The sequence below is a fragment of the Anarrhichthys ocellatus genome, unplaced genomic scaffold (genome assembly GCF_004355925.1).
Source record: "Anarrhichthys ocellatus isolate YVR2014 unplaced genomic scaffold, GSC_Weel_1.0 scaffold22, whole genome shotgun sequence".
NCBI classification, from domain to species: Eukaryota; Metazoa; Chordata; class Actinopteri; order Perciformes; family Anarhichadidae; genus Anarrhichthys; species Anarrhichthys ocellatus.
Window position 1 is genome coordinate 5808041 of NW_022280052.1, and position 23543 is coordinate 5831583.

A 23543-nucleotide genomic window follows, 5' to 3' on the forward strand; every position below is an offset into this window, starting at 1 on the left:
ATATATATATATATATAGATATATATAGATATATATAGATATATATATATATATATATAGTTCATTTTTTGGGATTCAATAAAAAAGAATGTTTAACAGTTGTCCACAGAATATAGCGTAATTGTTTCAGATATATTTGCTCCTTGTCATGGTTCAGTTCATGCGTTAATTCTCCATGGTGGCAAATAGCGGAAGCTGTATTGTACAGTATACTTGTGTGCAACTTGACGTACTCACACATCCAAGCACACTTAATCACACATATACGCACACATGTGCACGCACACATACAAAAACGCACACAAAAGGCCGAGTGGTCTTTCTATAGTGTTGCCACAGTCCTTGTCTCCCCTTAATCACATTAAGTGTCCAGTGGGGGTACTTGAGTTTGACCGGCCATTCGGAAACCACAAATCTCCCAAAAATGTGTAAGAAAGCCCAAAAAAAATGAAAGAAAAAAAGATTTGTGGACAAACAAAAATAAAACATTGTATCTGTAAAAACACACTTGATGAGCGTTTTGGAGCTATCCTGAGTCACTTCAGGTCAGGGTGAAGAGGTCAACTGGTGACCTTTTGATGATTCAGCATCCAAAACAAGGGTCCAAAAATGTGACTGCCCTCCTTTGACCCCAGTCATCTTCTTGACCTTTGATCTCAGCCCATCATATATCCTCTTCCACCACCTCACCCTTCTCCAGCAAGTGCCCTTTTACATTACACACCTTCAATATGAAGATGGAGAACGACACACACGTGCACAGTAAAACAACTTCTATCAGGGAAAGAATTGTCCTCTATCTCCTGTGGGTCCAAAACATCTCTGCTGTTTCTTTCGTCTTTTTTTTTGTGTGTGACCCTTTCGTTCACTTATTATTTTACACCAGGGCATTCATTCCTTACTATGCATCACGTCCATCAAAGCTGGGTTGAGAGGTCACGGAGAGGGGCTCTTGAGTGAGGATCAGAGTGTGACATTTCAGTTACAGGGCTAAGGCCAACCTCACTAAAACACACATGCATGCAAACGTCCACCCACACCAGAGCTGGTGAGGCACGCATGGAATATAAGGGGGGTAACTCTTCCTCCTCTTTCAAAAACACACAAATTCTGATTGGATGGAAAAATAAACAATGAGGAGTAACACAAAAAGCAGGAACAGGAAATGGAAGTGGTAGTGAAATAACGAGAAAAAAAATAGTCAGAGGCACTGCAAGCCAGTTTCATAGCGTCTAATTGGCAGAGATGGGTCAGGCAGCTAGGGTTTTACAATGGCTCTTTCTGGCACAGTTCCTCCCCCCTTTTCCTGTCTGGCTGTCCTTCGACTGCATCGGTCTGTTTGTCCTGACGCTCACACCTGGACAGGAAGTGTTTGGTTCATCTGTAGTCTCATGTCCTGAATGCTACCGAGAATCTTCTTCTGATGGCCAGCCAACGTTACCCCTATCCGCAGCAAGTCCCTGTGGAGTGAGAAGAAAATAAGAACAGGTGGCTGAGTCATAAAAATTAAAAAAAAAAAAAAAGTAGACAAACATCACATGTTCAAAATTGAAATGCAAATTTCACTTTTCACCTACAAGTAATCACACAATCAACCAGGTGCGAACATGGGCAGCACCTTGGCAATCACCCATAAAATGGCATCCAGAGGGTATGTCAACAAAATGGGAACACTCATCCAGCTATAGTGAATGTTGGTCTTAATGCAACATACTCCTGTTGCCTGGCAGATGGGCAAGATGAGGAGAGTCAAGGAGCCATAGTCTGATAGTTAATGATTAAAGAGAAAACTTAGCTACTGTTCGGCAGCTGGCAGGCTTCACAGAGTCCACACCAGCCTGCCACTTAGCTATAGAAACGGCGAAGCAGAAGATCCTTTTTTTTTTTTTGTAATTTACTAAACAGATTACTCGGTTAGGGGCCTGTCATTCATACTTAGAATGGGTCTGTGTGTCAGTAAATCAGCTTTAGCTCAGCCACTGTTGCAAACCACATTCCTCATTGCTCAAAGATATCCAGGAAAAACTACAGCAAATAAGACTGGAAAGTGTAAATTAGTCTTATAGCCGAGGGCTCACAGCAGCTACAGTGTAATCTTTAGAGTCAGTTGAAGGTGCAGTGGGAAAATGTGAAATGTTGACATACTCTAAAGTTGACATTACTACACCCTGGAAGAAAAGGCCTGGGAGAGTGCACCTGCTTTGGCCGTCATTAGTCAGTCAGCATAATCTAATCATCGTGGCTCTGTTTGTTTAACGCTGTACAATTATATCACGAGAACCTCTCTTTTCCGCTCGCTTGTTTGATTTCCCCAGTCGATAGAAGAGAGCGGACGGCGTCTGGGGCAGCGATTAGCTAACTGTTGGGGCTCTGCCACAGTCTGCGTCCTCTCCGTTCAGTCACACACACCCACACACACCCACCCACACACACACACACACACACACACACACAAATACTGGTTAATCTAATATTACACACAGACACCATATACTCTGCTTGTCTCAATGACTCTGTGGCCCCATCCATTTTAGTAAAACAGTGTGCACCGAAACTCACACATGTGCAAGCAAACGCACATACACATACACATACATTGCGTGCGTGTGCTAACACACACACACACACACATACACACTGCACATCCATCCTCTCCAAAGCCAAATAAGGGTCCATCACTGCAATTTCACACAAATAAATGGTGTTTTTTTTGTTTTTTTTCATATTTCGCCACCCCCATCAGTGCAGCGATGGAGGATGAAATGATAATAAATGGGAACCATTAGAGGAATTACTGGCCATTAAGGGCAACAGAGAACCACAGTACACCACACCTGTCAGCCTGGCCAAATTGAAACAAATTACCCCCACCTCCATTGCCTATTATGCAGCTAATGAGGATAATTTATTTATCATTATAATGGTAATTCATTTATTTGATCATCTCTGGCCTCCAATTTCCATGACTTCCATTACATCATTTCCTGTTGGTAAACACAGCAGAAGGTGGATGATCCTCAAGGTCAACTGGAGCTCGTAGTTAAGGAAGCAGCGACGAGTGCTTGCTGAAGAATTGTTCTACTCTGGTAAATTGTGTATCTGTCGATTGTGTATAAGCTTCTGGAGCAGGTGATTGTTATTAGTCCCCTCATGATTACATAATCCTCCCCGTTCAACAGCAAACCTATTCTGATTGATTACCTACCAAATTATAGGAAAAGTATGGAGAATCTTGTGTTTTAATGGTTCCAGTAAATCTTCCATTTTCCCTTTTTCCTTATTAAGCTATAGTATTCTTTATGTCTACATAAATGCTCGAACACATAACAGTAGATGGCATGATACAGTATGTCTTCAAGGTATGATTTTTGTTAGTGGCACACCGGATATACAGTATATTGTGCTTTGATTTTTATTCTTTACATCTGTTATTGATTTGATGTCTAATCGGAGCCTCTTTTCCACATCTTATGTTTAATTTCGCCGTGAGACCAGTTTTATTCCCTCAAGGGCAATCTGTATAACACAACTTTGGCTCTCAAACTCAGCACAGTCAATCAATTTATGGCTGATTAGCTGCATCCACTCCCTCTCCACTCACTCTGCTGTCATCTGGGCCACGAGGTCAAAGGAAGCAAATCCGGCATTGACGAAGTTGTCACGGTAGCGGCTCATCTTGATGGCGTCCAGCCAGTCCCCCACAGTGGTGAAAGTGGTATAGTCTGGCACACAGCGGTCAAGCAAGGGCTGGGATACCCTACATTGGGGAATGGGGGAGGGAGGAGGGAGAAAGAGAAACAGAGAGAGAGAGAGGGTTAAGGTCGTCACTGTACTGCCTCTACCGGCCAACCTCACCCCCATACGCCCCCCACTGAGCGCCACCTCTCCATTTCTCCAGCTCTCCTCCTCTCTTCTCCTCTCCTCCACATGTAAGGAGTTGTGTGCAGGGGGGTGGGAGGGGGGTCACTTTCATGACTGTGGAGAGACTGGCTGGAGGCTTGGGTGGTTGGTGGTGGATGCTTGCACTGAAGCTGGTGAGGCAAGGTGGTGTGTGAGCAGATGTCAAATCTTGACTACACGCATTGACATATTACAAGGAACCACATCAGATTTCAAATTCAGAAACTATAATAATTTGCTATAATTATAACAGCTGCCATAGTAACAAAGTGGATATTTTTCTTAATTAAGAATGCATTTATCTGGCAGCATCAGTGATGTAAGAATGTGCCATGTTTCCCTAAAAATGTCTGGATTGCTTTGTTGGCCCTTGTTTGTCTTGTTTCAGTGAGATGTCACTGTGTTGCATGGGGACTGACATAACAGAAAAACAAATCCCACTTGAAATTCAATCTGAGAGTTTGTACTGAGTTGCACTTTCAAACCACATGCAAGTGTGGTTTAAATCCTTTACATGTGTTTCTTCCTGGTCAGCTCAAACCAGATTTGGTCTCCCCGTATGAACATAAGTTTAACTAGTAAGTTATAAAATTGTATGCTTTAATGTACATTGTTTTTGATTGAATATGCACATGTTCTTACAGGAACGTCATCCGAGTTTGGCTAGACAAAAGTGTAACACGATCCCACAGAGGTGGAAATGCATTTTGGGAGAACGCTTCATGATATCTGTGGAAAGTAAACACAGATGTCGTTTACGTGTTTGTGTGATTGCATGGTAGGACTGACACATGAACCTCCATGAAGTGGCAACAATGGAAGGAGTTACTCACAAACCTTCATGTGTGTATTCCTGAAAATGTGTTGGAGTGTGTTTTGCATGTTCTTGCACACCTGTTGACAGCCCTAAAGGGCCTTTTTAAAGAACAAAGTAACCCCTTGGCTGATCAATGCTGTAGATAGAGAGGCCACCTTGGGAGTTTTAATAAAACTGTGCTACAACTCAGAGAGAAGTGGAGCGGATAAACAAGGGAGGAGATGATGGTGGAGGGGAGACAGGGAGGTGTGGTGAGCAGAGTGGGGAGAAACAGATGAGGGAGCAGGCAAAGAGAGAGCGCCACTGTCTCCCCTCCTCTCTGCTCTGTTGATCCCTGTCATCCTTTTTGATGGCATTAGATTCATTAACAATTAAAAGAGGAATGGAGAGAGAAAGAGGGGGAAAAGAGAAAAGGCATGGCGGGGGAGTTAATAACAGTGATACAGAGGCTCCATTGAGTGGTGTAGATGGAGGGATTTTTAATAAGGCTTGTGCTTCGGAGCCTCAGGCCGTTGTTAACGCCAGACCCTGGCTTTTCTTAATAGAGTATTGTTAGTCGTCGTCCTCTAAAGTTGGCTTCAAAAGGGTCCAGTCCGTTGCTGGCCACATGTGAGCCAAAAGCAGAAACACAGCAGGAAAGTTGTGTAATATTGTTGGCTAGCTAGTGAGACAGTTACTGACCAAGCCTAAATTTAAGGTCTAAGGTTGGGACTGTCAACTGTTTTCCAACGGGTTAGGTCTGTCAAACTGTTCTGCATTTTTAGGAAGTTTAGAAAGTGGGAATGTCTGCATTTATAACATAGACTCAACAGTAGAAATTAAGCACAGATGGTGCAGGAAGCCTAGCATCACCAAACCTCTTTACAAACCACTTTACACCTACAATGCAATATGCAGCCATGTCAAGTGCACATAACGCACACAACCAAAGCACTTTCATCCCAGACAGTGTTAGCTAACCTCTAGCCACCCTTCAATGCCGACCAGGACGGCGGCATCATCTCACTCCTCCCTTGTTAGGTTTGTCGGCAGGAGGCCACCTCTCCGCTGGCCCGTTTAAAATCTCGTTAGTGGCTAATTAAAAGGCGCTCCCGTCTTCTTTTTGCATCGCCTTAATCGAGCTAATTAACCGCAAGCTTAATCTTCTAAAAACATCACTCTGGTGGCCAACCGAGACCCTGGTGTCCCCCATGAGCCTAAACCAGGATTGTCTGCAGCCCTCCCTCAAGACAGAAAGACCCTGATGCAGGGACAGATAGGTAGGTCATTCCCCTCCCTATCGCTCCAACTCCACCACCTTCTATCCTCCAAATTATTTCCAGGAAACAAGTTGTGGAGGAAGGTAGTGCAGCTAAATGTAGATGTGACATCATTGATTAAGCTCCCAGTTGGCGGAGGAGTTGCTTTAAGGGCTGTATTGAGTGATGGTAATTTGGATTTGCATAATGGCCTAGGCTGCATTTGTGAGAATTAAAGAGTTGTATGGGAAGAAATCTGCACTTTATAGGAGTTGAGAGATCGTTACAGCTGACTCACGTACACCGTATTAACTTGGATAAGAAATATTTGCACAATGGAAATCATTATCGCAGTTGCTCTGGCTCAGGCGCAAATGAAATTGCTCTGCCAGTACTCTCACGGCTGGAAAGTCAAGTGACTTCATTCAATAAACTAATGACCTATTACTGTAATCTATCACAAGAGTCAGCAGGTCTCCTCAACATATGACCTAAGAAGACCATAGCAGATTTTTTAGAAAGCAATCAGCACTAATATCTATTCTGCGATGACCATAATGTGACATTATTGCCCTTTACAAAGATCACTAAGCCACTTACTAAAATCCAGGACCTCCAGAGAAACTAAGAGAAACGATTTCTATAATCACCAGCTCCACTGAGCATACACAAGATACAACATTTGCATTGAAGCTTAACTTGATGTGACCCACATACTTTTTTTCTTTCAGAATTATATGATAACTTACCCGGTGGACTGTGCGCTGTTGGTGACCACCTTTAGGCTGGCAGCATTGCGGATAAGCTTGTCCAGCGTGGCCACAATCTGGGTGAATTTGGGTCGCAGGTTCCTCTCTTTGACCCAGCAGTCCAACATGAGCTGGTGCAGTGCTGTGGGACAGTCCATGGGTGGGGGCAGTCGATAGTCCTGCTCCACGGCATTTATCACCTGAGAAAGGACGATAGAGAAATCTCAATCACTTCTAATCAGAGTACGGTGTAGAGGCAGTATGGAACACAATGAGAGAGACGGGTTGATGGAAATAGCAAGTGAGGGGGGACAGAGGATGAATGAGGGAAATGATGGAGTCAAAGATAAACAGGAAAAATTATTTCGGGAATGCGTAGAAATAAGGGACAGAGAAAGATTAGTTTTGAGTGGTAGTTGTGTATAGGTATGTAGAGAGAGAATGGCTTTTGGGCAGAAGTGGATGAAAACTTGCAAATGTTTATGCTGGATATTTCAACTGAATAACATTTCTTGGAAATCAATAACATATAATGTAATGTCACATAAATGATGCATATGTCACGTAATGGAAAACAAATAGCCTCATATCAGCTTACATCTTGATTGCTCATGTCCCAGTACGGCCGTTCGCCATACGACATCACTTCCCACATGACAATGCCGTAGCTCCACACATCACTGGCCGAGGTGAACTTCCTGTAGGCAATTGCCTCTGGAGCCGTCCAGCGAATGGGTATCTTCCCTCCCTGTGGATATGCGAATGAGTAGGTGAGCATGAAATACTGGAGGGATGGAGCACAAACACAGAATCACACACATACAAGAGGGAGAGAGAGGGTGAGAAAAACACAGTCTAAGGGAAATGTTGATGCACAACACATGGGTGCATGCTGTACAAACCAAACACCATGTACGTACAAGGTTAGAAAATGATATGTACAAACACGTGAAGCTAGAAGAACATTTAACGTGCTACACACTGTATTTTTCAACATCGATCTATCACCGGCGTAGAATCCTTTCATATACTGTAACTATCTGACAAATTGAACTCTGTGAGAAAGTGCATGAAATACCAATCACCTCACCTAGAGGAAATAAAACACTTCCACATTAGGTAGACAGATAGAAGATACTTTATTAATCTCCTTGGATTCAGGTGCTCAGGATATTAGTATTAGTATATATACATTTTAGTTAAATTACTATAAATTATAGGTAACACCATTGCTTCCTTGCCATTGTAACATATTCAGAAGGTTTTATTTGAGTTGCACTGTGGAAGAAGAGAGACCTTTCAGTCAACAGACCCAGAAGGAAGCATAGACTGCTGTATACAGGCCAAAGAGGTGGCTTTTATTATTTTAGTATCCTGCTTGGCCAATTTTACATAGGATCAAGAATCAGTCTTTCATAACAGACTTGCCAGTAATTTGTCGACAAAGGATATTGCAAAATGTCTGTAAAGCTGATTCGGCTTCAGTACCAACAACGCAGCAAATATATATATATATATATATAATTTTTTTTTTTTTTTTTTTTTTTTTTTATGGGTAGAGAGGGAGTATACAGCCATCAAAGTGGATGTACTATTGTGACTCGTAATGTCACGATTAACAATGTTTCAGCAGCATTCTTTTGAATGATCTTATTTTTTCCACTTTCACCTGACATCCACAGTAAGAGAAAAAAACTCCCTCTCTACCCATAATGGTTATGTCGCATGGGAACAGACTTGACACAGATCTATTTTTTTTTTAATACATTTATACTTGGCAATGCTGTGGGTTAACTTGTAAAAGTGGCTAAAATTAACATAATTGGTGATGTATCGATGTTAAAACTGTACATGTAGCACCTTTAAACATTGATTCCAAACATGAATACGCAAACTCAAGCACATTCACACACATTGACTCTGACTCACCAGGGAGCTGGTGTAGGTGGGGTCTGCGGGGTCATCCTCGAGGAAACGGGATAGGCCGAAGTCAGACACCTTACACACAAGATTACTGTTGACCAAGATGTTACGGGCAGCCAGGTCTCTGTGCACGTAGTTCATGTCTGACAGGTACTTCATGCCTGCTGCGATACCACGCAGCATGCCAACCAGCTGGATCACTGTGAACTGTCCATCGTTGAGCTGGCATAGGAAGAGAGAGGAGGACAAGGATAGATTGGATACTAGACCAAGGTTGCATGTTCAAAGGAATATATGTTAGCCTCCCTTTTACCTTTATTTGTCCTACCTATTTTTATTTTTTTTCAATGTCTTTTACAGTACTTTCTTTGCATATGCCCTCTTTCCTGCATCTCTCATCTAATATCACTTCACACTGTAACATCTTTCTCTTTGCTACCTATCCATTCTCAGTTCCTCCCTTACCCTTTCTCTGGCAGACAGTGCCTGATGTGACTTTGAGGCAGTGATACATTGGAGACTGAGCTCTTTGTAAATGTCACCAATTGCCTGAAAGCGGTATATGTCAGATAACCATTGTGGGCTCTGCAGCAGTGCTTAAGAAGACCTTTCATCGCACCAAAGAAAGTGAGATAATTAAAAATAGATTTGGATGGGCTAATTTGCTGTTTTTTGTTCCTCACCCGTAGGAAAGAGTCCAGTGCGCCATTCTCCATGAATTCGGTCACAATCATCACTGGCCGACTCTTGGTGACCACACCTTCCAGACGGATAATGTTGGGATGGTCAAACTGGCCCATGATTGACGCCTCAGACAGAAAGTCTCGCCTCTGGCGGTCAGTGTAGCCCACTTTGAGAGTCTTGATGGCTACGATGATCTCCCGGCGCCCAGGCAGCTTTAGGCGACCGCGACACACCTCCCCAAACTCTCCTGGGAGAGCCCACGTGAGCCAGGCAGAGAAACGGCAACAGAAGGAGAGAGAGAAAGAGGGAGGGGAGAGAGGTATGACGGAAGAGTGGAGGAGAGTGGGGGAAAAGAGGGGAGAGGGGACAGTTAACTGGTTAGAACCAAGGAGCCAGGGAAGGGTAGCAGGAGGGGTGGGACAGAGGGAACTGCAAGATAAGCCAGGACTCTAGGCCAGTGTCAAGGGATGGTGGTGATGGGGGTGCATACAATGACTTTGTGCTGTTAAGCTACGGATTAAAAGAAACAGCATGTTGAGTTTGAGGCATAATGATGAAATGTGAGAAAGTTGAAAAAAAAAAAACTTATTTGAAATGTGAAAAAAATGGTAAAAGCAGGGTGACAGAGTGTGAGGAGCTGAGGGGGACAGAGGAGGAGAGGGGGGCATGTATTTGGTGGGGGAAAGGGGGTGCTATGCTTTAGAGTGACTAGAGAAGCGGGCACAGGAGGAGGAGATAGGTGGAGACAGAAGCTTGGGGGCTCTTGGGCTGGTGGACGCTTTACGTTTAGAGTCTACACCAAGCGTGTGCAAGAATGCAAGATGAATCAGGCGATGTGAGCGATGTGGGGAAAGTCAGGGGAAGGTAGGCAGGGGATGGATGGAGGGATGAGGGATGGAGGGATGGATTGAGGGGGGGAGAGGAGAGGAGGGGGACAGGGAAGACAGGGGTTGAGGGTTCGTCACTTTGAAGGCGAATGCTGGGAAGCGACGTGTTTCAAGTAGTGGCCTCAGAAGTAGAAGAACTGTAGTAGTAGCAGTAGTAATGGTAGTAGCAGAAGCAGTAGTAGGGACTCCCATCTCTGCCATCACAACGTCCTCCATTTTGGCTCAGTACAATACTTAGAAAACTCAACCTCAATTGGCACAGTCCTGCAGCTTTTGAGCAGAGATATTACTATAAAATATATCATAAACATAAAATACTTTACTATCTACAACATATCAATTTGGGGAGGGTTTCTAAAGGAGGGGACACAACCACATAATGCCAAAAACAGGGGTTACATGTAGTTATCCATAGAAGCACTCTTTAATAAAGAGGTTCACAAGAAACTAAAAGGTGGGCAAGGTCAGAGACTACCATTCCTGGACAAGTAATGTTTTTATATCTTACGCCCCATGCAGACAGAAATCTATATCTCACGGGGATGCAGGAGATAAATATTAGCCCTGCTCCTTGGTAACTTTGAACAATCCAACATACTCCACAGGCTACTACACATGTAGGATCTGTAGTTCAGATTCTCCACATGGTCTTTCAATAACAACTATATGTCAGTAACCAAGTAATGGGTTTAGGTCAAATCTATTCATGTGCAAATAGTTATATTTTAACACACAAATTATCTATCTGTATAAGAAGTAAAATTAGAAAAAGTATGGCCAAAAAACAATAGGGCTGTAATTAATACTGAAAGAGATAAGAGGGCAAACCAGACAGGATTGCCATCTCCCCTAGAGAAACAAATCCTGTCTGTACGGGACTGTAGTCTTGCATTGTGCAACATCTGATTCCATTAGATTCAAGTTTTTAGTCATTTGGAAATGACTGCTGTTTCATAATTATTTAAACTAAATTAATTTCCTCACATAGCATTTTTCTCAATCCAGGATTGGGCTCTGTTTAAAGGAAATAAGGTGAAAATAATAATCCCCCATACAAAAGGTATTGCAGCTACTCTAAATGCACACGGCATGGCACACAACTTAAGGGTGAAACTGAGTGACGCTAACTTAAAGAGGACACACTGCAGCTAGTTATGCTTTAGAGTGCTGGAGACATCTGTAAAACTGGAAAAGGGTTCCTAACAGATGACGAGTGTGGGGGGGGGGGGGGGGGGGCAAGGAGAGGTCTAGCGATGAATTGAGTGAAAGTACCGCTTGGTGTGAAGTCCTCTAACGGTATGGCCTGGAGGTGACTAGCAGTCTTCCCCCTGTAGCTCAGGAGCTTTGGTGGGTTACCTGCGCCGATGACCTCCTCGATCTTCACGCAGGAGACGTCGATCTCCTTGGCAAACTCGCGCACAGCCTCGTTGGGATCCTCATAGGTGAAGGGGTCAATGTAGACTTTCATTCCAGGTGTTACTATAGGGGATTCAGTGGCAAGAACAGGCAAGTGAATCTATGGCGTCAAACTTCATTTTAACTCTATGTAAAGGTCTGAATACATATTCTTTATCAACAAAGGATAGATCAATGCTATATTATTGCACTGGAAACCAATTCATGCTATGTGAGCTATTATTTAGTGGTTAAGGATGCTGAGCCATTGCTAAGTAGTAATGACTAAGCAGAAGTATAGAAATAATGCTTTTGGAATGTGAATAGTGCAAGAGGCAGGAGCATCTCAGCAAAGAGACTTACTGTACTGCTGCAGTTTCTCTGTGTACTCCGACTCTGAACCGTTTCTCTGCTTTCTGTTGAGAAAGATGAAAACACAAACTGAGTCACGTGGCTCCACACAGCAGGGTGCAAATGCCGGAAAGGAACAAAAGCGGGAGAAGAAAACAGATCCCTAATAATGTCTGCAGAGATGTAGCCACACTACGCTGTAGCATTTGAAGCAAGGGATGCACTGTAGATAACAAAAGATTGGATCAATGACTGGTGGTAAAAATGTTCATACTTGGGGACTGGAACAAGAGTCTAAACCAAAAAAGATATCATACCATTGTCTGAAGCAGCAAGTGAAAGCCACTTACTCTCGGTACCCATAAAAATGAGCAAACGAGACAAAAGCAGACTCAAACAGCAAGCTCAGCTGTCTCGGCTTACTCGCCCTACAGACATCACACTGAGTGTTTGTGCCTCTTATTTTTCTCGTCATGGACGCTCTCTGTCTTGCCGTCATTCTCTTTTTCCTTTTTCACTATTTCCCTTCTCTCTTTTCATTCTTTTAGTTTCTGTATCCTCATCTTCCTTCACGGAGGAGGGGGAGTGGCAAAGATGATGACAGAGCGAGGGGGCTGGGTTGTTGAAATTACATGTTAATGTGCTTCCTTTGTTGTCTAACCAGTAACCAGGGCAATGATACCCAATGGTGATTTGCATCTTATTTCAAATTCTAATTCGGTTTTGTATTACTACTATTTTCTTCTTTTTCTTCTGTGGCAGTCAGAGCAGCAGCTAAGCCAAGACCCTGAGAGAGACACAATGTAGCGGTGTGAAAATAGAAGAGAGCGAAGAAGCGAGAGGGAGAGGTGGGGTAGCAAGGGAGATTATTATTCAGTCTGGCGTGACCGATGCCCACGCTTGTCAGACGCTGCCTGAACTGGCTTGTGGAGGGAACCCAGTGGGCGGGTGCCAACCTTTCACACGTATATACACACATGCACTGCATTTGCTGCTTGACAAATTAGTGGTATAAGAATAAACGAGTGTGGTTAGACCCAGCTGATGCAGTGTCAGGCTTTTTGAAAGGTGTGAGCAGCCGCTCGCACCTTCCCAGTCAATTGGGCCCAGCAGACAGGGCCACATCTGGGTTCTTTGTGGTCGGGCAAACGCACAGTTGATTCTGAGTGCCGGGCCATGAGGAGAGACCTATCAGGCCCAACAGCTGCTCCGCCATGCTGTGTCCAGTGAGCAAAGTAGCATTTTGGCCAAAGCTGTTTACTGTTGACAAATTCAAAAGGCTAATCTGACATTCAGTGGCCTCACACGTGGCACAGCAATCCGCTGAGACTCTTCTGTGGTGGTTTGGAGGACATGCAAACAAAGTTGACATTTGTAGCTATCTGGTTTTTTTTTCAACTTGAAGGAAAAATATTTTCCACAAATGTTTCTGTAAATCCTCACTGAACATATTGTGCAGAAAGTGAGTCAGCGTAGACATGTTTTGGCACACATGCTCCTCTTTTACGTGTTTTGACTTTTTGAGAGGCTGATAGAGCTAGGTACATTCTGACCTGAGGCAGACGATAGCGATGACCACAACTGCAATGATGAAGACAAAGGCGGCGGTGGCTGATCCCACGATGAGTGGCAGCTGCTCCTGCCAAGACTTTGGTGGGTCGGCTTTAGGGGTCAAAGAGAAAAAGTGGTTACTTGGAGGACTCCTCACAAACATTCACCACACAGCCGGAAATCCATTTGTATAGTTGATGACTGTGCCAATGTGTGCTCTGTCGTAAGTCTAACTGTAAGCTTTTTACACCTCTCACGGCATTCCCACTTCAGATTTATATGCTTACATAAGTAACCATGTCCCTGCATTCTTCAGGCTTTATTAAGCACAATGGAGAGCGACCTGAGATTAATAAATGCAGTTTTCTGTGTCTGCTTAATGATGACTATGATATAGAGTAAAAGTGAGGCTGATACCTTGACTGATTGCCCGGAGTAGATTTTCATCAAATCATAAGTCAAATTCTCTACAAGGATTTCAGTCTTTTTGCATGAATAAGCATAGTAGCTTCTAGGTCTATGAGCCTTTGAGCCTCCATTACGCTCATAAACTTCTGCACAGCACTATTATAGAGGTATTGCTATAAGCCACAAATCTTCCAATATATCCCTGGGTAATGAAGTAGGTATGGGAGTAACATACTTTGCAAGTTGGTGCTGAAGTCGGCTGGGCTGCTGTAACGACCGTAACCGGCCACTGTTCGGGCACGGACCTGTACCACATAGGGTGTACCAGCCTTGAGACCTTCAATGCGGGCGTTGCTCCGTTGTGCAGTCATGGTATGAGCAATGGCCTCGCCCTGATCCTGCAGAGGCAAAGAGAAGCAATCGTAATCAAAACAATGCCAAATAGTGGCCCCCTGTGTTCTCCCTTCTCTGATGCTCTACCCTCACTTACACAACAATCTAACCACACAGGCCGATGAAAGTAATACGGAGATAAGAGCGAGAGCAAGAGGGAGAGAGACATATTGTAGCCAGTGTGTTAATTCAATGGGAGGAAGATATGACAACAAACAGAGCAGATATACACTGAGTGCCTTTGTTCTTTCTCCGAGGCATCCAGACACAACTCTCTTGGCCCCTAGAAAATCCAGAACTTTTGTAATGCATGGATTGAGAGAGGATGCGGGATAAGAGGGGGGGCAAGAAGGAGAGATGGAATTAGAGTTTCAGGAAAAGGCAGAGCATAATAGAAATACAGAAAAGGATTGGGAGGCGAGAAATAGAAAAATGGAAGGAGGGATAGAGTGATAGGAAGAGGGGTATAAGTATGGGAGGACAGTCACACAAGCTAAGATTGGAAATGGTGACTTGCCTCACTGCAACCATGTGTTTATCAGCAGAGGCATTGTTTTCCACATTAACAGAAACACAGATGAAACAGAGACCATGCAAGTCAATGAAATTGGATTGAATTAGAGGCGTTGACTTACATTGCTGCTTACCTTCTCATGGTACTTAATCTCATAATCCAGAATGATTCCGTTGGGTTTCTCTGGAGGCAGCCAGGACAGGCTCATGGTGCTCGCTGTGGCCGCCATCAGGTGAACTGTGGGCACTGCAGAGGGAGCTACAAAGGGCAAGACAAATAAAGGAAAATCCGCTTTAGCTATCATTTTCTATGTAATGATTTTTTTCAAATTCTATGCCCTTTGTATGTCCACAGAAGCCCACATACAAAGTCTTAGGCTGTGGGCTTTGTGGAAAGCTTTGGCCGATAGTTAGTATGCAGAACCATTCCCCACTATTGCTCAAATTCTCTCTCCGAGTCTGCGGGGAGGGAGAGGGGATGTCTAATTCTCCTGTGACAAGAGAATCAAACTAAAAAACTGATGGATAAGTCTCTGGTACATTTACCATACACCAACTGTAGGCATACTTAGGGGCAAGCACACATACAGATGCAGACTTTTCACTTTGCATTCAACTGCATTAATGCCAATCTACTGGTGCACTTTTGCTCCAAACTATTGAGGAAGTTTTTTTGGGACCAGTCATGTTTTCCTCCATTGGTAGTTTTCCAAGTTATAAGACATCCTATGAATTATTTACTTATTTATTTATTCATATAGACATAATTTATATAATTTGCCCATAAATAGACATGCATGCATTGGTGGACTCACACTCACAGAGGAGCATAAAACACCCTGGCATTCCACCCACCTGAGCTTCTAATGCTTTGTTCACATGTGCCTATTAATGGCCAAGTGTTGTCTGCCTCTCCGTCTCTCTTTCCTCTTTTCTAGGTTCAGGCTTGTTTTGTACGTCTGATGCACTCCCTCCTCTCAGTCTACCAACTACTCAGATTTTGTTTCATAACTTCAGCTGTCAATCTTCAGTTGTAGCTTCTATTAAAAAAAATAACATTCTTCACTTCACTATTTCCTACACAATCACCTTCTTTAATTTCCCCTGTCCTCTTCGGCGCTTCACTTTTCATCTTCCTTTTCACTAATGCAGACCTCCATCTCCACTCTCAGTCTCCCTTACTTCAAGCTTTTTAATCCTTCATTTTTAGTTCTTTCATCCTCCCCCTTGCATTTCCTTTCTCCCTCGGCTGCCTGTGTTTGTGGCCAGACATCCCCCTGTTTCTCTCTCTCTCTCTTTGCGCCCTAAACCGTCCCTTCCCTGCCTCTTTCCCTCCCCCATACTATCCACCAAGGCCCACTACGTCTCCCTTTCTCCCCCCAGAAGACAATGCTTCCTAGGCAGATCCCCTGGTTTCTCTAGCCAGGGGATTAGGGGCCCTCCTCCGGGAGAAGACGTTGGAGTAACCATGGAGGTGGCCCCTGGGGCTTATCGCCGCCCTAGTATTTATTTTGCTTCTTAAAAGGTGAATGCACATGCAGGGATGGTCTTGGGACTACACCAGGGGATAATCTGATCACAGTTGATGCTCTCTCGCCCCCTCCTATCCCATCACCTCTTTTCTTTTGCACCCAACTGACCCCAAGCAACCCCGGATGGACATTGGTCCCTGTCAGGACAGTGCCGAACCCCTTGTAAAACAATGAGGCCCTCATGCGGGGTCCTGTAGGGCCTTTGGGTATTAGACCCCCAAACAGAAGGCCTCCCTGAAAACGGAGGAAAACGCAATGGAGACAGGCGAGAGATGATGGGGGAAGGAGCAAGGGATAACCCTTGGTGTTGTCTAAACCTGCAGGAATAGTAAATTTAACAAATTGACTAAACACATCCAAGGCACAACTTAAGAGCCCTGGGAGAACCTCAACAAAGAGACCAACCCACACAAACTTAAGTGTAGAGTAAGCTCAACAGCACTGAGGTTATTTAAGGTATATTGAACCCACTGAAATGTGTAAAAATACTCTACCTACCTTCTTACTAACCTACATACCTATCTACCTTTTTTAATGCCAGATCATTAACCCTGAAATGTAATTTAGATTGTACATCTGACATTTGATATAAGTAACACAAGCAATAGCTTATCATGTGTGCTTATGTGTGTGTGTGTATATATATATATATATATATATATATATATATATATCAGCTGTAAATATGCTACATGAAAAAAATGTCAGTCTTCTGTAAATATTATTTTTTTCATCCAAGCACTGATTGCAACATTGGCCTAGTTACTGTTGTTGCTGTGGGCTGGAGGAGTGGTGGGTTGGAAGCAGTGGGCAGCTAGAATACTGAGGGTTCAACACTTTGAATGCAGACTGCCTCGCTATTGCTATTTGCAGTGGTGTTAGTACAGAGCATGCTGTGGGCGTGTGGAAAAGGTCTCTTTCTAAGCTCATTCAGAAGAATGTCTTCCTTCTCAATCCCTGTTCAAAGGGAAATATGTAACACACTCCTACATGCTTACAATAAATTGATCTCTACTTCTTAAGCGCAGAACATATTCTCTGACATTGTCTTGCATCTCTTTTAAGCCTTTCGCAGTGCCTACAAGTTCAATATTGATCTTTGACAGGTAAGCCAAGGGGCTGCAGCTGCACCTACCGGCCTGATTTGTGGTGATGTTCACTGCAGAGAACTGAGGCGTGTAGGGGCTTTTGTTGGAAACACCGTTGACCGCCTGGATCTCAAAGCTGTACTGCGTGTGGGCTTGTAGATTACGGACAGCCACACGGCGCTGGGTCAGGCCCAGGTGTCGCGGCGAGATGTCAACGTTGTCGTCACACCGCGAGCACATTCCCCGCTCAGGCAGGCACTTCTTACAGATGACGTTGTAGAAGATGTCTTCACGGCCACCCAAGTCACGTGGGTCGCTCCATTCCAGCACAAGTGAGGTTTCGTTCACGCTGGAGATGACACTGCGTGGTGCAGAAGGAACAGCTGCAAAAGAGAAGAAAAGCGTGGTTAAGATGAGGAAAATAGGTTTGGAATCAGAGTGAATTTAATCTCCATGCACAATAGGTGTTACAGAATTTGTCTTGCTGACAGTACAGAGACATACTGACAATAGACAGAGATTCATACTGCAAAACACAGTTTACATATCATTATACACATACATTCATTATTCCATAGCTGCCTACAACACAATTCATGACCCATGAATTGTCCTTGTGCTGTGGTATTAGTACATTTTTCATGCATTAACAACAACATTTTTTTCTTCAACATAACAAGAGTCTCTTCCAGCAGTTCTCCAAAAAAAGGACAGCAGTTCAAATTTAAATTGCATGCTCATTTCCAGTGTGTGTCTGTGTGTAAAGTGCTGGGGGGAACGACCGAGACAAACTATTGGCAGAGCTTCGGCAATTCTTATCCAATTACTGGAGCCTTATCTCTCACTGCACTGTGGGAGAATCAGCCCCCCACCCCAGCAACAGAAAAAAGGATCTTCTTCTTTCTTCACCAGCGAATGAATTAGCTCCTACGTGTTCGTGGTTGCTATTAACGAAGGCACTGCTACAAGAAAAAATCCTCCACTGTCTGTCTGTAAAAGGATGGCAGCATCGTGAACAGATAGACTACACTGAGAGGCAGACAGGGGAGGAGTTGGATGATAACGTTTAGGATAAAGTTGGGAAAGCAAGCAGACTTGTTTGCCATCCGTGTGGCCATTCCTGTTGGTTTTTAATCAGCCAATGAGAGCACAATTCAGAGAAGGAAGTTTGGGAGAATATTTACGACACAGTCAATAATTTAGTTTTATGACTAACAATACATTTGATTGCTGTATGAATATAAAATATAAATCAATTTCTATCTTGTTTTCAAAAGAATTGCAATAACAACATTTAACTTTATCAGTGTGACTTTGAAACTTGTGGTTGCTATCTGGTCAAAGCGGTCTTTACTTACTGGTACAGGGGGAGTCGGGAGAATCGGTGTCTGAGCGGTAGTAGCCGTTTCTACAGGAGCAAACACTGGATGCTCCTGAGCTGGCACGGCTGTTGGCTGGACAGGGCATGCAGAAGCTGTCTCCTTGTTTGGACTTGAAGGTGCCAGGGTTGCAAGCTGATGTAAAAAAGAAAAGAAAAAAATAAGTAATAGTGAGGATTGTATATAACAATTTAAGGCAACACTTATATTACATTTGTGTGGGTCATATTTCCAAAGGGGTAGTAGGCCGAAATAATCGATTTTACTTTCACACAGCCTTAGTTTTAGTATACAAGCATCCACAACACTAGTGGAACATTCCATGGTAACACTGTTCCAGCTCACTGGTAAAAATGACTAGAATCGCTTATTTGATGTGTTTAGCATATTTTTGTTTATGTACATGCGTGCACATGGATATGATTTGTTTTTTTTCCCCTCAAGCCCACATGTTCCCTTTTCCCCTTTTAGAGAGTGCAAAACAAAGAGTGGAGAGGGTGTTTTGAGCAGCATGTATCTATTTGCTTAAACCCATGCTCACACGATGAGACTGTCATCCGAAATTACATACACGATGCTCAGAGCCAACGTGCTGGCATGGTGCTTTCATTTGAATTCAGTCAGTTATGAAATACATATACACATGCACACAGAGAATCAAAGAGGCACACGCTGCAGTGTATACAAACATGAGTCTGGCCTCAACTGTACAAAGATGCATGTCTGTTCACACACACCATCTAGGCCCCAATTCACTTCAATTTACTTAAGTTAAGAGACTGTTGTCTGAATCCTTCTGTCTTTAAAATCTCCCTTCACAGACCTTCACAAAATTAACTTCATCATACTTACCATAACTGGTTCTCGATTAGTAAAGCAGTTAATCTGATAAAAACACCGCTGGCCTTTGTGAATGCCCTTTCTACATTTATAGCCGCTGTTTGGAAGTGTATAACTCAGGTGATAAGTTGCAGGCATGGAGGGAAACACAGACAGCGGCGACTTTGGCAGGCCCCATATCTTTGATAAACTGTCTCGTTAAAAGATGAATGAGTTTGCCGCAGCGTTTAATAAAGAAAGATGAGAGCAGGTAAGACAGGCAAAGTTTACAGGGGCCAGTTGATTAGCTGACCCACTAGTGCGCTATCTCGTCAATGTCAAGGACACACTGCGATGTTTGTCCCTCTGAATGATAATCATCACTATAGCTCCTGCATTTGTTTTACGCTCCCTGTTGAAAACAACAAAGATTGGGGGTCAAATCTACAGCAGACCACTTCCTGCTACTGCTGTTTCCCCCGCTTTCTTTTCTTTTTTTTCTAAGTTCAATATTAGCACAAAACCACCAGTTGACTGCACCGTGTACATTAGCACTGAGTGTATTTGTTCTTCCACCATTAATCAGAGTCTTTCACACCACTGACTAACAGGAAATACTGCTTGATAAACAGATAAGAAACAACCTCGAGCTTTACCAGGTGGGGGAACAACTTCTTTGATTTTTCGTATCATGACCCATGCAAGTTCATTTAAGTTCACCCAAAGTAAACTACCAGCAATTTCTCAACTCCCAAGGGAAGAGAGTTTGGGGAGTTTTTGAACAGGTTTGGCCCAAAGATTTTGATGTAGCAATCCCATTTAAAAAAAAATGTTCGAGGAAGGGCTGAAAGTGCTGACAAATAACTTCCAGTGATTAAAGGGGTCATCCTCTTCCTTTCATCAATTTTCCCCTTCAAAAAATGGCTAAAGAATGAGGAAGAAAGAGAGACAAGGGGCAAGAGCAAAAGGGAAGGAGAGGTGGAAGAGGTGGAGGCATAGATAATGCTAATTCTGCAGCCCCCCCCCCCCCCCCCCCCCCCCCCCCCCCCCTTTCCACACTCCCCTGTGTATTATCCTAAGCTCTATGTTCATGCAGAACATCGAGCTTAAGGAACTGATTAGAGTATATGCTGAAATTGGAAAGTATGGAGCATGACGAGAAAAGTAAAGAATATTGGGGGTGCAGAATGTGCAGCAAACAAGTGGAAAGGCAAAAAAAAAAAGGCTCATCCGTTAATATTAATGCAGACATCCTTACTGTAACTCTTGTGGCATATTAATTTGAGCAATGGCCTTCGGATTGAGAAGGAACGGGAGAAAGAGAGGAAATACTAGTACAGAGAAAGGTGGAGAAAGCTGCATGAGGACAGAAAAGAAGAGTCATGGTCAAAGGATGATGAGAAATGGGTTTGGAGAGGAGAGTGGACCTGAGGAGAGGTGAAAGGAGAAGAGAGGTAGATTTATCCCTTGTGGTTTCCACTGAAGCTTGATTAGAGTATGTTTTATCAGGACCCAGTCGCCAGGGCTTTAACCTTGAGCTGCCAGGAGCAAACAAATTAGTTTTTTAACCACATACACCATGCTTTAGATTTACTACGCTCTCTCTCGCACATACACACTCTCCTTCTAAAGGTGAATACACATATTTAGGGTCTGCCAGAAGCTGCCAGTGTAAAGTATCCACCCACTCTCTGGATGATCACCAGTATTGGTACTTAACTTAAAGGTCTTCTCAGTCTCATCTCTCACTGCTATAAGGAGAAAAATGAGCCCTCTGAACCCAGGCAGGCAAACCACAGACAAACTGTACATGTGCAGACACCTCGCATTCAACCCTGCTGAAGAATAACCCTACCAGCTCCCCGCTCTCTCTCCTTCTCATTCTGCTTTCTCCATTTGACCTGCTCACCCTAAGCCGAATTTTACGCCCCCATACCCCTCAACACACACACATTTTCCATTTATCCCTTGTTCTTTTCCATGCTGTCACCTGCACTGCATTTTAGTCGAGATCTTGCTGTTTAAATTCACCTTGCTCTCAACCTCTGTGAACCCGTCATGTTTTCCATCAGACCTGAAACCATCAGAGGGCCTCTCAAAAGCAGACAGCCTCCCCTGCATTTCCATTTATTTAGCAACCAGCTGCCAAGCAAAACTGAGGTCAGAGGAGTGAACAGTCGCCTGCTGATGGTGTCATCTAGTGTGTACATCTAGTGTGTATTATTTTACCTTGTCATCATTGGATTAATGTATCAAAGAATACGAGGCAAATAAAAGGCTCATAATAATGTGGCAGCTGGACCAGCTAGTGATAGTGGCTGTGACCTGTAGCCAAAATAATACCGCTTCAATCTCTCCAACAATCAGTGTGTGTCCACAACATCCTTTGGTGCACATGAAGAGTCCTTCAGCAAGACTTTGACCCCTTACTACTCTCATTGTAATTCACCATGCATGCGACCATCAGATACTATGTGCCTAAAATGCAAATTAACCTTTCTCAGCAGTAATAATGTGATACATTATTGATCGCTATAGGGAAATCCCCCCCCCCAACCACCATCTTGCAGGGAAGGAAAGACGGTGAAATATGCATCAACAAAGAAATAGCTCACTGCTCTGTAAATTTGTAACGTTTCATTGAGTGGATTTGTGTAGCTTTGGGTAGCAGTTGACATAGGGCTTGGACCTTGTGTACCCTGTTCAGTCTGTCTCTCTAACCTCTAGATTAATCCACCATGACAAACACTGAGTATTAAAATCCTCGACTGACTCAAAATACCTGTTGTGAAAACACTCACCTTGACATTGGGTATCCTTTATGGCTGGTTCGAAGCCAGGCGAGCAAGTGCAGGCTCCTACAGGAACCATCCACTCGCCATCTCCATTGCAATAGAGCTTCAATGGCACGGACACCTCCAGAGCGTTGGGGACACAAGTTCCCGGCGCAATAACCAAAGAGGTTGCCTCGGCCCCAGTTGCTGTCTCTGGGAAAACGGCAAAGTTGGCAATGGTGGTGGAGCATTTTTTGTAAAAGACCCTCACTGAGATGAGTGACATGCAAGCGCCAAGATCCTGAAAGGCCAAGTAGAACCCGGCTTTGGACAATGGCCCGAAACTTCGAACCTTTGTGTTTACCCGCCCAGTCTCAAGCATGGAAAAGCTCTCATCTGGGGCAATGGTATCCACCTTCACATAAGGGTTCTCCATCCAGAAAGGGCTTGTGGCTGTGGCTGAGTCTGAGTCAGACTCGTAGTAGAAGAGGTTGAAGGTCTCTTTGCAGGAACCTGGGATGTTGGGAATGCTGTTGCAATCGCGCACTGTGAATTTCATCTCCACATATACACGCAGCACATCTTTTCGTGGGATGAAGTCACTGCGCAGCCAGTTATTCTGGTTTACCTCACGTACATTGCAGACTTGGTACGTCCGGATGGGGTTCATGGCATCATCGTACCCACTCACCTCTTCCCACTGAAAAGAGAGTAGAGAAACATAAACAGATCAGAGGCTGTAAATGTGTATTGATATCTTGTACGGATATTCAGACAGTTTTTTCTGCTTTTTGGGCATTTTCAATAACATTCCCTTGCCTTTGCCATGCTACACTTTTCATCTCTGGTTAGTGGAGCCAGGGACGAGGACTGCAAATTCATCTCAATTACAGCAACCTGTCACCCCCTCACCACAGAGCCACCGCAGCATGTTTACCTCATATCTGTTTGGAAGTAGCAGTCACACTGCTTCACAACCAATTATGCTTCAATTACAGAGCAATGATCGCAACGTCCTCTAATGAAGATGCCGGTTAACCTTCATGATTTTCGTTTTTTACAATCCTCTACATCTTTCAATGCTGCTACAGTACCCAGGGGGTGAATTACTCAGGATAAAATGCGATTCAATTTTCTAAACT

General features: G+C 43.7%; 1 protein-coding gene across 13 annotated transcripts in view; it reads right to left on the bottom strand.

Annotated features, from left to right (window-relative positions):
- Positions 1 to 698: 698 nt before the first annotated feature.
- The window catches only part of ephb3b (eph receptor B3b), a 56426-nt gene continuing 33581 nt past the window's right edge, over positions 699 to 23543 (bottom strand). The window contains exons 3-16 of one of the 13 annotated variants that reach the window (XM_031859373.1): positions 22429 to 23101; positions 18788 to 18943; positions 17477 to 17812; positions 14944 to 15068; positions 14139 to 14301; positions 13498 to 13606; positions 11957 to 12009; positions 11555 to 11677; positions 9311 to 9558; positions 8634 to 8849; positions 7303 to 7452; positions 6705 to 6904; positions 3602 to 3757; positions 699 to 1460 (exon numbers count right to left, since the gene is read on the bottom strand). In XM_031859373.1, coding sequence (XP_031715233.1) covers positions 1352 to 1460; positions 3602 to 3757; positions 6705 to 6904; positions 7303 to 7452; positions 8634 to 8849; positions 9311 to 9558; positions 11555 to 11677; positions 11957 to 12009; positions 13498 to 13606; positions 14139 to 14301; positions 14944 to 15068; positions 17477 to 17812; positions 18788 to 18943; positions 22429 to 23101 — 2817 coding nt within the window. In that variant the 3' untranslated portion in view covers positions 699 to 1351. Of the gene's footprint in view, positions 1461 to 3601; positions 3758 to 6704; positions 6905 to 7302; positions 7489 to 8633; positions 8850 to 9310; positions 9559 to 11470; positions 11690 to 11956; positions 12010 to 13497; positions 13607 to 14138; positions 14302 to 14931; positions 15069 to 17476; positions 17813 to 18787; positions 18944 to 22428; positions 23102 to 23543 lie in introns of all 13 variants that reach the window. The other 12 variants (XM_031859369.1, XM_031859375.1, XM_031859363.1 and 9 more) reach the window with 12 other exon arrangements.